We start from the raw sequence: 14,471 nt of genomic DNA, 5'->3' as shown, positions 1-14,471 counted from the left end.
ATGTATTCACTCAATCCAATGAATATTCAAGTGTGATCTAATCTAAACAACAGGATGTTATGTATATTTTGCAATTTTGCTGTGATATTTGTATAGTATCCTTCTAAAATATCTTGTAGGATTACTAGGTCTTTAATCAAGTATGAAATTGTTGTTAAAATGTTCTTGTTCATTGTGCTAGTGTATGAATGAACCCGGTGCAGTATAATGTGAACATTTTCTATAAAGCTTTCCCACAACAGCAAAGTATTTAGTGAAGGAGTGAGAATAGAGATTTGCGATTGAGAACTCAGTGGATTGGGGGAAATTGCCATATTGAATTGGCTGGCAGGAGGGTGTGCGTGTGTGTGTGTGTGTGTGTGTGTGTGTGTGTGTGTGTGTGTCCCTGGACCTGCAACAGTTAAAGGGACGTCCAACACACACTTTCCCTAGCTCTCGTTCACATGTCTTTATCAGTGGTCTGGAGCGTTAATCCTCTTAAATTCCAGTCAACAGAGGCGGAGCAAATCTCTCACTGCGTTTTCAGTTTCCCCCCCCCCCTGGTTATTTAGTGTGTGAGGCTATGTGCAGGGTGCATGGCCGATGGACTTTACCGCAAAAGTGTAATGTCGTTTTTTTTTTGTTTTTTTTTTCTAGAATAGCTGTGTAAACAGTGCGTCCGGGAAAGCGGGCAGATGCGGCTCCGGCCATGACTCGTCCCAGGAAGCACGGCATTGAAGCGGCGTTGATCTTCCTGTCTGTCGCCCAGCTGACTGCAGGTACTGACGGGACACACAGGCTTAGTTTGCATTATGGTAATCAAATGTATCCATCTATGTCTAGTCAATTCACCAACTTTATCTTTATGTGGTTGAAAAGTTCTTATGGGATCTTACTTGTATGAAGCTTGATTTCCAGATATATTTGATCAGGATAGGAAGACGAAAAATGACAATAATTTCACACAGCGGACACGTTTCCCTATTCATTTTTTGTAATTAAATTTTTACAAATTGTGTATCGGAGAAATTTTACTATACACATGCACAACTGTAAATAAGTACGCTAGTTAATTCATCTGCTGTTTTTGAATTCCGAGCAAGCTAATGAGTGAATGAATGAATTTCAGGCTTAACGCTGCTTTCAAACATTAACTTGCATGTGAACAAACGCCATGAACCCACGTTTTTGCTTTAAAGGACACACGTTTCCACCCCAGTAAAAGTTTGATCAAAATGGACTTGTTTGATTCAATAATGAATAATTTAAGCACAATAATTAATCTCCCCCATTATGTAATGTGTTGTTTTAAAGTTCTGAATACAAAGATCTCTCAATAATCTATGAAAAACAAAAAACTATCTGCCACAATGGGCTTGTTTTTCCATGTTGAGTCACCTATGTACAAAAGGGCAAAAGCTGTTAAGTGTTTTCAATTGTTGTCCAAAATAGCCAATAGTCAAGAAGTAAGAGCTATTCAATGAAATTAGCCTTAATAGAATAGGTGTTTCTTATTCTGTAGGTTTGACAGACCGGTGATTTAAACCAAATCTTCAGGAAATAAGAAAATTGCACAAAATTATACTTGTTTACCATTTGCCTTAAACTCCATGCTGCCAGTCAGTCCATTGCCCAGATTACTGTTTCATTGTCATGGACAAACCTTACAACCCAATAGTTTCATACAACAGCTTGCAGCTCAAGATGGATGCTTTCCATTTACAAATCTACTTAAGATCTAAAAAGGTCTTTCCTGAGAAACTGTAAAACTGTCATTTAATCCATTTCTGTATTCACAATCCATAGATTTGTATTGTTCATTTAGTGAATGTTTTGCTATGTAAGTTGTGTACCAATTTATCTCCTATTTCACTACACGAATAGCTACTCAACTGATACCATGGCTGCTGGTCTCGAAGCAGTTGGAAATGTTGCATTTTAGATGATTAATCACATCGTAGATAAAACAATTCCAAGGAGAGTCAGGGTGCTTGCAAAACAGACACCTTTAAAATGGGTCAAAGTAAATGTTAATGTTTTATTCTAAGCCTGAAGCATTTTCAGTCAAAAGCAGAGTGAAAAGAGACAGAGTTACCAAGTGTGACTATTCGGTGGCAAGCTATTTGGGAGCTGTAATAGTATGTTTCCACTGGGACAAGCAGACAGGTGTGATCATTATATAACCATAGTTTAGGAGGCACTGCATTTTGTGAGTCGTATAATGCAAACTAATGCTGACTTACTGTGCAACTACTGTGTACTGTATAACTGGATAGTACAATGTGCAGCACAGTTTTGACAGAACTGTGAACGGCGGGCGTTTTGAGCAAACGATCAGTCCCATCCACTTCAACTATCTTGTCTGAATTTTTTTTTTTTTTCCCATAGTGGCTTATTCCAAAGCATTCCAAGCTTCACCTCTGCTTGACCATCAATCAACAGGCATCTTTTTGTCTTAACAACAGCAAATGACTGAAGTGCAGTACTTGTCTTTATGTGCACTTTCTCTTGTTAGATGTGATTGAAAACACTAATTCAGCTGATCAGCAGAGTGGCTTTCTCTGACAAGTGGTCTCACTGCAGACCTTAGGCTGCAGATAAAAGGTAGACTAACAATACAGACATGAAGAATATTAATTCTAGGTTGGGTGCCATTTGAATGCTTTAATTACAAAATCATGCATTGTTATGCTTTCCTTAGCAAGAGATTCTTGCAGGAGAACCACATAGTGAAAAGTATCTGCAAATGGACAAGCCAGTCACCAGTGTACAACCTTGAAATGTAATTGTTTAGAACAGTATCACTTTACAGCTGGTAAAGTGTACCTTATCTACCTTATTGCTGTTTTTCTGCATGCTTTTGTATGGTACAGCACAAGGACACTGCAGATTTAAACGATACAGCTTGATAACATCTTGCTGTAATGCTACAGCTACATTCTTTGCATTGTGAAATTCCTTCAGTTGAGAGATGGACACATAGCAGTCACATAGCAGTCCCAACTCACAATGACATGTTGAAAATTGGCCAATATATTCTTTTGCCAAGTGGGCTTTACATCCTACGGTACAGAACACAAAATCAATTCTGAATGGATCAGCTTCTTAATCTTCCTATCAGAGGTAGCAAGGAGAATCTGACAGATTTGTGTTAGGCTGGGAGAAAACACAGAGTCCCCCTCAAACACGTGTCAGGGATATAACCACATTCCCTGGTTTCATATCAACCATTTAAATGATTATCTCTCTGTCCTTGTTGATTCGAATGAGAGATCTTCTCCTTTAGTAGACGTATTAGCTATAAAAATACTTAATGTCTAACTGAATTTAATGCATTTGAATGGGTTCAGAAGTTCTGCAAAAAAATATTGCACATAGGACATAAGATTCAAAGAGCAGCTACTTCTGACTCATAAATTCACAGATGTCCATGAGACTTAGGGTTTTTGTTGTTGGAGCATACTGAACTGCACTTGATCGTCGAACATTCAAACACAGTTTATTTTCAGGGTTTTCCTGTGAGGAGGCAGGGCCGCCATGCTTGTCTATCACTCACAGTCTTATCAAATAAAGCAGGACAGCGGCTCCAAGAAGAGCACAAGATTATCTGGGTGTTAAACTAAGAGGCATTACTCTGGTTCCTCCAGCTCCAGGCATTTAAGAGCATGGACCTCCTTACATAACAGGACGCCACTAGCCACAGAAGTCTATAGAGGATATCGGTTGGTACCATTACTAGTGTCCTTTCCCACTCAGTGAATTCACAAATTAATGAATTAATTGGTGTCTATTGGAAAGTGTCTGTGGCATTATATAATGGAAAGTTTCATAGTTGATTAGTTCCAAGCTAAAATACGCTGACAGTGAAATGACTGAATACTTATTCTTCCATATCACCAAGAGATGTTTCTTCAAGATGGGCCAGTTCTATACATGGATTCAAAACGAAAACAGAAAGCATCTAACTCGAGTGACGCAATGTGTTTCAGCTCTGAAGTGTGTGTGCCAGCTGTGTACCAACCACACCTGTGAGACGGGTGCGGACGGGGCCTGCTGGAACTCTGTGATGCTGATCGATGGGAAGGAGGAGACGGTGAAGTCCTGCCTGTCGCCCTCCGAGATGAAGGGCCAGGTCTTCTGCTACAGCTCCCGCAACGTCTCCAAGAGGAACTGCTGCTTCACCGACTTCTGCAACAACGAGACTCTGCACCTATATCCAGGTACCTTCGGCAACAATGTCAAAACATGTTATTTTAATGCCAGAAAGACTAAACAATTGGTGCTTTTGTGAACTGGTGTTAGTTTGTAACCATCGTTGGCTTTGGTTTTAATTTGAAGTTGAACATTTTCCTGCTAAATTCAGACATCAACACAATTCAACTTCAACATTGTTATGATCTGTTTAAAATGATTAAGTAGGAAAATAAAAGAGAAAGGAAACAGGTATGAAATGGAGGAAAGGTGCATCCATTAAAACCCTCCGTTGAACCCGTACAGCTCAGTACTTATTCAGACTGTAACGCAGTAGACAGAAACACCAGCCCAATCTGTGTGGGATTTCCCACTCGTTCTAGACCGTGGCCCTGGCCAGACGAGGTGGATGCTGATCCTACTAGATCCTGTGACATAATAAAGCTGGCGGAGGTTATGGGACGCCGGTCAGTGATTCCCCCTCCCCCTCCGCCTCCCGCTCCCCCCCTCCCCTCGATTTATAAATACTTTGTCAGGCATGTAGTCCTGGTGCAAGTGAAAAGCCTCTCATAGGTCTGCTGGGTAGAAGTTGGCCTTAAAGCGGAAGGGCTCTTAACACTTAATGGATATCACTGGGAGGTCATGCTCACACCCATTCAGTGTTATACTGTATGTAACTGGTTGTGCTGGTTGGAGCTTCAGTGAAATCAGTGTGTGTGTTTTGATGATATCTTGGGTTGGTTTTGATGTCTTTTGGTGATGTCAGGTGATGTTTGTTACACTGCCCTTTCTAGGAATTTATGGTTAAACTTATAGTATAATATGTTCTTCTGTTCATATCTAACAATTCTCATTATAGTTTATGGCAGTTCAAATAGATCTATGTATAAGAGATCGCTCATAAAGGATGTGAATTAAATTTGTATTCTGCAACTGTTTCATTTTCACATGTATTGCAATACTCTATTTAATACAATATTGAGCTATCTAGGATGCAAGACAAATTTCAGCCCCAACTCGTAACTGCAGTGTAGCACCTCCTACTGAAACACTGTCAACCAACACCTGGCTTTGTTTACATTTTGAAGTTAGTGGATTGAAGACATTTTGACTGAATGGCTGACTGAAATCTTGACAGAACAGACTGAAAGTATGTCACAGCTAAATATGAGTCTTAAACACTGTGTATGATCTTGCAAAAAACATTTATTTACATTAGCTTACATTTATTTTGATATTTGCAAACGCTGAAGTAAAAGAAGCTTGTGTTTTGGGTTATGATTGGTTCTGAAACACATACTTGGTCCATTCATTGTAATTAAATTACATCTATTGAATGTGTTGTTATGAACAACATTAGTAGATTTGGCTATACAAACCATCATACAGTAGCAGCAAGTCAACATCTGCCCTCTCCCAGAATAACTCAGTATCCTTGAATAGACTGGAAAAATCCAGTACCCCTTTTAACCCATGAATGACATTCGATCTTTGCAGTAGGGATATTATGTATATATATATATATATATATATATATATATATATATATATATATAGTAGTTAGGGCACATTTTGACATAAAACCTGTATAGTAAATACACTTGGCTTTAACTAGCATAAACCTGAGTAGTTGTGTTAATTTTTAGTTTTTAATCATTGGTAGACTGAACTTTTCATTCATGTAATCATGTTGTGAATGGGGATATTTATACGTCTGTTGCTGTGCTGGGTGATACTGAGCTTGAATCTATTTCTATCTATTTTTTGAGGAGAGCTACCGCTTAGACACCATCTTTTGTTCATCATTACCTCTTTCCAGGGCCAGATTGACTGTTTCCCTGGTTACCATATTGATTGTATGGACTAAAGCACAGATATACAAGTGTTTCTGAATTGCCAGTACCACTGATGAATGGGCATGGTTATCACTGCGAACATACTCATCTAAAAAGCACTTACCTTAGATGGCACTGTTACTACAGAGTGGGATGTCTGAGAGTCAAGAGTTGTTGATGGCATAAACTGTAGAGGTGATGGATTAAAAGTGTGAGGATGTGCTGTGGACTGTTGATGTAACTGGTAGGGATATCGCCCCGAAGCTGTGATGGTGTGGTCTGTTAACATAGACACCAGAATCAATCTGTTCCAGCTCCGCTAAAAATCAGCACTGGAGCTCATTCAGTGTGCTAATTATTTTTTATAAAGACTTTGTGGTGCCCTTGCTAACACTTCTCTAATAGTTTGAATAATAGGATGCAGAAAATCTTGTTGACTTAAGAAGAGCATGTCCTTTGGATATTTTTGGGGAATAGAAAAGACCCCAAAAATCCACATACATACATAATGTTAATAAATTATGTTAAGAAAAAGAAAACATCTATAGTTATAGTGCAGTTAGAGGTACAGTGCTGATTTTGTGTAGTATGTTCTCCTTCTACACCCTGTTATCAGACTCCAGACAGTCTTCTGATTTTAACATCTCAACACTTTAACTTTTATTTCCATAAATGCATTCAGCTGTAAGAAGTTGTCGTGTCATATCACCAGACAGATCACTGACAAAAAGGCAATTCATCACAATTCTAATTAGAAACATTTTTGAATATGTCAAAAAATGATGAATGACTCGCTTCCATGCCGGACCCATGCTAGTTTAGCCACCCTGCAGCCAAAAACATTTTGGGAAGTGGTTCTATCCTGAGTGAAACTAACCGATCCGCATGCTGAAAAACCATTGCAGTATTTCATGACTGTCCTGCCATTGGGTCAGAGGAGAGTAAAGGCTTCACTCTTGTTTTGCACCACATCTGCTTTGCTCTAGTTGGACGTGTGCTAGAATAAGCTTTTAGGGAAAAGGCTAAAGATGTCTTAGGAAATAGCTGACTGTGGTTTAGTTCATATCTCTTCACACTTTTGGCCATCTGCAGATGTTGCAATGTCTAAAACCGTCTTGATTAGGACATTTCGTTCGTTCAGGGATTTGAGAAGATCAAAAGGTTAAAAAAAACATGAAATCACTTTTTTGCACTAAAATGTTATTGTTGATACTATTGAAACAGATTGATTTATCAAATTTCTATAGGCAATGATATTACTGTGTTCACTATGCCTTATTCTGTCTGCATGTCTGGAAATGCCATACTGACATAATGCTGTACAGTCGCCCACAAACAGCCCCTGGTATTTTTGTTTGTGTCCAGGTCTCCTCTATCCACCCACAGAGAGAATCAAGGACAGAGGTGGAAATGTCAGAGCTCATTGTTTTTCCAAAACCGTTATTATCAAGTCTCACAGTGCACCTGTGTGTGGTCAGTGCATGTCAGCTCTTTTAAAAGGCAGATACATATATATTCTTAAAAAAACAAAGGCTGTAGGGAAAACAAACTACAATTTATTGGCAGTAGAAATTATGCTTCTGTATCTTTCTTATCGATTTTGATTGCGACTCTGACTGCCTAATGACATTCATGGGCAGTGATGAAAATTTCTGGCGTCTTAAAGGCAAATCGAATTTCCCAATTTGCTGTTTAATGGCAGACATAACTTTGCATCTGCCAAATTCACAATTTTCATCTCCCTAAATCTTGCAGATTGTAGACTAGCTGAGGTCTTGGTTTTGCTGAGCGTGTGTTAAGATTTATTCTGCTTTCCATCTGGCAAGTCTGCCTGCCTGTTTCAGCAGTAGTCGTATAGTTAGCACAAATGGGGGATGATTTCTACTTGGAAAAGAAAATCTCAGAATGTTAGCATTGATTTGTTGCTTAGCAATAACCAATCATCTGTTGTCTGAGTGCTGGGTCACAGGTAAACTAGTACCAGTGCACAAGAATAATGATAATGGCATAATTGGCATTGACCACTAGAGGGTGCAGCAATCATAGGGAGTGCAGTTACAGTGAAAGATGCATCTACAATAGCACGGTCTTTCTCATTCGACTGATCTCTTGTCATAAGAATGAACATTTTGTGAAATCACAAGGTGCTAATAATGCTTGCTTTGGTGGGTTGGCATTGTGTTTTTTGCTTTTTTCCTGTCAGTAAGTTGTGTGTGTGTGTGTGTGTTGTTACAGAGAGGCCTTTGGAGGAGCCAGGCTGGGGCAGACTGGAGCTCACTGTGGTGATCCTGGTGCCGTCCTGCCTGCTATGTGTGGGCATCCTGCTGGGGGTGTTTGCTGTGCAGGGCCAGCGCTGTGCCTATGGCAGAGCCCACAAGCAGGACGCAGAGGAGCCTCTGGACGACCAGATGCTTATGTCACCTGACAAATGTCTCAAAGATCTGATCTATGACATGAGTACCTCGGGGTCTGGCTCAGGTAAGACAAACATCGCTAGACATCTTAACTCATATGACACACGCCAGGCCGTGATCATTTGCTACTTGGTTTTACCCTGGGTTGAATTTCACAAGACTGTCACATGAGGGTAGCAAGTATCATGGAATGATTTCATATGAAGATCAGTTTCTGTTTCAGTTAAATTATTATAGTATGGAAAGCAGCATTCTTTTAACATGAATTGCTACAGGAAAGAACAACATATTCTCTATTTCAGAGTAGCTCAGTAAGCGTTGAAGAATCCTTTGCTTCTCATAGTCAGGTCAGTGGTATCATTTGTTTTGTCTCTTGCAGGGCTGCCGCTGCTGGTCCAGCGAACCATAGCGCGGACCATCGTCCTGCAGGAGACCATTGGGAAGGGTCGATTCGGGGAGGTGTGGCGGGGCAAATGGCGAGGAGAGGATGTGGCAGTGAAGATCTTCTCCTCCAGAGACGAGAGGTCCTGGTTCCGCGAGGCTGAGATTTATCAGACCATCATGCTTAGGCATGAGAACATCTTGGGCTTCATTGCTGCTGACAACAAAGGTAGGCCTACTACTACTGAAAGACATGCGATAAATAATATGATCTCTATTGTAATATCTTGATGGAGACAAACTAATCACACTATTTGCTGTGTGCTGCAGACAACGGCTCGTGGACTCAGCTGTGGCTGGTGTCAGAGTACCACGAGCACGGCTCCCTGTTCGACTACCTGAACAGGTACACTGTCTCTGTGGAAGGCATGATCGTCCTGGCTTCGTCCATAGCCAGCGGCCTGGCACACCTCCACATGGAAATCATTGGCACTCAGGGTAAGACTGTGCTGGTGAATGAAACATATGAATTCTAGGGCACTGACCTTGTATTGGGGGATTCAGAGGATTACGCTACTTATGTGTGCAGTAAAACTATTGTACACAAAAACCTCATTAGGCATAGTGGCAGAATTTTCTTAATCCAGATCCCTATACTAATGGTCAGCTTATATATCCTGAAAGCAGGGTCAAATTTATGGAGTAAGTGAGTGCATGTACCCTCTGCAAGTATGTGTCTGTCTTCAGAATTAAACTGTTATTCCGTATAAATTAAATCTCATAGACGGCTGTGATATTATTATTATGATTAGAGGTTGTTACACAGCATACTGCAATAGCTAACACATTGGTGCAGATATTTTTGACTTATTTATCCTGTAAATGTTGTTGAGCCTCATATTACTACAAATGCACTTTCATCCATTACTGAAAGATCAAAAACATTTGCTTATGAAGCAACTGTGTTACTATAAAGCAGGTTTTTTGGGGTCTATAACATGAGTTTGAACTGCTTGGTTTTAGGGAAGCCTGCCATTGCCCACAGAGACATCAAGTCTAAAAATGTCCTGGTGAAGAGGAATGGCACAGCGGTCATCGCAGATTTGGGTCTGGCTGTGAAACACAACTCCAACACCAACACCATAGACATACCGTCCAACCACAGAGTGGGAACCAAGAGGTAGAATGACACTGCAGTGAAATACATAAATAGCACATAAGTAGTAGGCTACATTTGTTAATGATAGAGCATTCACTCTCAATTATTTGTTAATGCTTTGGATAGGGCAGCCTTCTCATGCCAAAACTTTCAGTAATTGAATTTCAGTGAAAATCCACCTGAACCTGGTGCGCTGCATTAGATGTGCTAGATTATCCATGGAGTAATTATGCATGTTAATCAGCCTCTCTGACTGAATTACTCTGAAAGAGAACATGCTAAAAATGATTTGGCCAATATTAAGAGCTTGGAGCAGTTTCAAAAACCACAGATGAACAGACTGTTTGAGAGTCACCCAGCTTCTTTTGCACTGTTTTGTTTATGGAACCCATCACCCAGAACACAGGTTTCCACTTTCACGTGCCCCCTCACTCCCAGTGGCTATTCCTAGAACAGCAAACTGTGTTTGTTAACAGAGCGATGGAACTGTGCCAGTTACAAAGGCCAGGATGTGTACATTGGCTGGACAAAAACAAACTCACGGGTGACTGGTGAGGGTGAAGGACGCATGAAGTCATCCCAAGAAATCATTATACTAAAACACCTGCGAACCTGTGCAATCAGTTAAGCCTGCCTATTATAATATGCTGCCTCCTCAAATAGTCTCAAACCTAAAGTGAAAAAATACTTAAGTTATTTAGCATGGTAAAGCAAGCATATATAGCATATACATATATTCATATATACTGTATGTATGTATAAACATGAACCTGCTTACTTACTTACAAATTTACAATATATATCTATTAATGTATATTGTAAAAAAATATTTATTTTATTATACAGTGGCACAAGTAAGCAGGTTCATGTTTTAAGGCAAATGTCAAAAGGCCCTCCCTTCAGAAATTAATAACTGGAAATGAAGCTCTCTCGCAAGGTGAAGTGGCATCAAAACTATCAATAAAAGCAATAACAAATCAGTAATATAATGGATTAGTCTATTGGAGCTTGAAAGGCTTGTGCAGAATGACAGATCTGAATGGGAATTAAATTGTTATGAATTTGGTGGATTCCCACAATGCTGAATAGATTTAGGTGTCAACAGAAACAAAATAGTAATAACTGAAATTAATTCATATTTAATAATTGATAACAATTCATATTGAGGCAATTGCTTGCTTGATGGTTTTAAATTTTGTGTTGCAAAATTGTCCGAATGTCCGAAGAAAATTAGGAAGTGCCTAAGAAACGTCTTAATTGCAATTCCTCAATATTTTCTTAAGACCTTGCCAATTTCTTATTTTTGTCTTAGTCGTTGGACAGAAGATTTGCCAGATGAATGATGGCTTGTCTGAGGGGTCAAGATTGTTTTAGCATTATGTGATTAGAAAGGGCAAGAGGATCCATCCTCTCCCTTATCGGCCTTTGTGGATGTTCCTCTGTATTCATAACCTGCAGTACTTCCATCTGATGAACAATAAGAAAGAAAAAGTCCCTGCTAAACTACTCTAATGTATCTTAAACATGAAAAAAGTGTCTATATAAACCAAATTTTAACTTTTTATCTAAAATATAGTTAAAAGCTTTAGGATTAAAACTTTAAATCAATGCCTCTGCTAAAATAAATTATTTTTAATAATACATTTTGAGACTTACGTTGAGACTTACGAAAAGTATGAGGTTATCTCAAAGTTAAGAAAAAATATAAGAACAAATCGCCAACTATGAGTACATCTTCAGTTAGGGTTAGGAAATAATCTATGAGTGAGGTAAAATTATAAGTGAGATGAAGTAAATATTCCAAGAAGTGAACACATTGCTATTTTCCTTTCATTAGGCCTTAATGATTTTGTCCTCTGCAGGTACATGGCCCCAGAAATCCTGGATGAAAAAATTAACATGAGCAGCTTTGAGTCATTCAAGCGGGCGGATATCTACTCCCTGGGCCTGGTGTTCTGGGAACTGGCCCGGAGATGCTCCGTCAGGGGTACCTTAACACACACACACATACACACACACACACACACACACACACACACACACACACACACACACACGCTCATACTCGCTGATTCAATATTTAAATTAATTAATGCAACAGTCATTAGCAAAGCCACATTACAGCACTAATAGTGAAACTGTAATAATCCCAATAACGCAACCGATCATCACTTTATATGTCATGTCAGTTTGTCCCTCGCACACACTTATTCAAGGTTGTTTATATCCTTACTGTTTCTCAGTACACATACTCACTCTTGTGCGTCACGGAGCTAATGAAGAAAACCACCTTTAGTCACGGGGGGGATAACTGAAATCTGTTTACTTGTTGTTTTGACAGGACTTCATGAAGATTTCCAGCTGCCTTATTATGACCTGGTGCCTTCAGATCCGTCCATCGAGGACATGAGAAAGGTGGTGTGTGACCAGAAACTGAGACCCAACATTCCTAACCAGTGGCAGAGCTGTGAGGTGAGACGGCAGTGTCAGTGTCAGTGTAGGCGGTTATGAAATCTCTTACTGTATAATGATAGCCCAACTCATGAGTAGAGTGTATGTGTATGACATACTGTAATAGATTTAACATACTGCATGTTTAAGTTATGCAACATATATAGAGACATTTCATTCCTTTTGAGCAATGCCCAATGGGAGATATAAAGTATATTTCTGGGTTACTAACTGAAGCTCGTCGGGAAAGTTGTTGTACACAAGAAGCTGATGTATACGCTTATTGTCTCTTGTCTAAATTAAGTGACTTTTTGCCTTTTATCTAAATCAGTGGTTCTCAACGTGGGGTCTGGGGACCACCAGGGGTCCTTGAGGGGGTTCCAGGGGGTCCAGCAAATTGATGAATTCTTAAACTTCACCATTATTTCATTTACAAGTTAACACAATTAGAGAATGTAGAAGAATTCTGATTTTGATCATAGTTTCACTGTTATCTCTCTACCTACAATACAGATAGTCATGGAATTCTGGACAAAATCATATCTAACAATAAAAATATTCTCAGATTTGGGTCAGAGAGACAAAATCTCATCAAATGGGGGTCTGTGGCTCTAATGTGGACTAAATGAGGGGTCCTTGATATGAAGAAGGTTGAGAATAACTGATCTAAATGATACTATCTCCTTGTTGACTCTCCAGGCTCTGCGTGTGATGGGCAAACTGATGAGAGAGTGCTGGTACGCCAACCCTGCTGCTCGACTCACTGCGCTGCGGGTCAAGAAAACTGTGTCTCAGGTGACAGTCATCAAGGACGTCAAAGATTAGCAAGATTTGCTCCCTGGCAGATCAGCACTAGTGCTGGCGCTGGTGCCAACAGACTGACTGAGAGTTGCTGGAAGCAAAGCGTCCTCTCTCGCTGCCTGAGGCTGCCCCCCTCAGGACAGGACCACACTGTACACCCTCAGTGAGCATGATCAGGTTGTTGTTGGTGCCAAAGGATTGCAGGATGTGCAATCCTTGCCTCATATATTTGAACCGAACTGCCCGTGTTAAGTACAGCTGAACTTTTGACCGGAAGAGCCATGAAGAAGAATACTATGTACAAAGTATATACAGATTGTTTTGCTACCTCAGACATGTAAGTGCCCAAAGCTTGAAGTTGCACATCGAGATGTTTTTGTGCCATATCTTGTAGCATGTAGTGCTAGGTAGCTAACCGACTGTCACAAAGGATAAAGACGCCCTTACTGCTCTAACTAGTTACAGACTGTCCAGAATGATCCTTACTTTAAAGTTTACACACTCCCGTACTATTTTGGACTAACTTTTTGTGGTACAAAAGCCCTATGGAACGTTTACTCCACATTCACCTGGAATACAGCCTCCCATTTTCCAAGTGGAAAAGATCCCTTTGCTGAATACATCTAAATGGTTTTTACTGTGATCTCATCCCACTTATTGATTTTTCTTTATGTAATGAGAAGCACAGCTATGAGCATGATTAGTTCCTACTATAGGTTACATATTGCAGATTTAAAGCCTTCAGTCAATTAAATGAGCACCTTTTTCACTGACCATTGAATGCTAATGTGGTGACACACAGCAGTTTATTTATGAACTTACAAATATATATGTTAATATGTTTTGCATATTTCTGCATACTCTTGATATTTATTCACACTGGAAGCATGTTATTGATTGAAATTCTGAAATCCATACTACCCCATGCACAAGTCAAAACTACAAATGACCAACTAATTTAATCTAGATAACATAAACATTGGCTAAAGGTGCTGTTTGTGATTGAATATAGCACAATCATGATATTATTTTGATTGTGTACATTGGTATTAGTAGTAAATCAGTATAACTGTTTTCTTGAATGTCTTTCAAGAGGAATTTCATGAGGAGTGCACAGTCTCTAGTGTGAGCAGAGATGGGTGCACATACAGTATGATCACTAATACCATTGTAAGACGTGGCTTGTAAAGCCTTGTCATAACAGGCTTAGGAAAAGGGGACACCAGTAAATCTGTGCACCAACGCGTTTGTATGCACCCA

General features: G+C 39.7%; 1 protein-coding gene across 2 annotated transcripts; it reads left to right on the top strand.

Moving 5' to 3' along the window:
* Positions 1 to 688: 688 nt before the first annotated feature.
* On the top strand, positions 689 to 13,235 carry acvr1c (activin A receptor type 1C). 2 transcript variants are annotated; one of them, XM_071913725.1, is made up of 9 exons: positions 689 to 758; positions 3,969 to 4,199; positions 8,241 to 8,483; positions 8,799 to 9,029; positions 9,131 to 9,298; positions 9,824 to 9,980; positions 11,822 to 11,946; positions 12,301 to 12,431; positions 13,110 to 13,235. In XM_071913725.1, exons 1-9 carry the CDS (start codon positions 689 to 691, stop codon positions 13,233 to 13,235), a joined length of 1,482 nt encoding a protein of 493 aa, XP_071769826.1. The 2 variants fall into 2 exon arrangements, with proteins under 2 accessions (XP_071769826.1, XP_071769825.1); XM_071913724.1 differs by having other exon boundaries at positions 3,969 to 4,216; positions 8,258 to 8,483.
* Positions 13,236 to 14,471: the final 1,236 nt, after the last annotated feature.

Source organism: Centroberyx gerrardi, chromosome 10 (assembly GCF_048128805.1).
Source record: "Centroberyx gerrardi isolate f3 chromosome 10, fCenGer3.hap1.cur.20231027, whole genome shotgun sequence".
In the NCBI taxonomy this organism is placed as follows: domain Eukaryota; kingdom Metazoa; phylum Chordata; class Actinopteri; order Beryciformes; family Berycidae; genus Centroberyx; species Centroberyx gerrardi.
Note: the sequence above shows the minus strand (reverse complement) of the source record. Positions and strands in the feature narration are given on the sequence as shown.

Coding starts and splice junctions, on each gene's coding strand:
- acvr1c (XM_071913725.1), top strand. CDS start 689: ATGACTCGTCCCAGGAAGCACGGCATTGAAGCGGCGTTGATCTTCCTG. Junction 9,030..9,130: donor CATTGCTGCTGACAACAAAG/GTAGGCCTACTA, acceptor TGTGTGCTGCAG/ACAACGGCTCGTGGACTCAG. Junction 9,299..9,823: donor GGAAATCATTGGCACTCAGG/GTAAGACTGTGC, acceptor GCTTGGTTTTAG/GGAAGCCTGCCATTGCCCAC.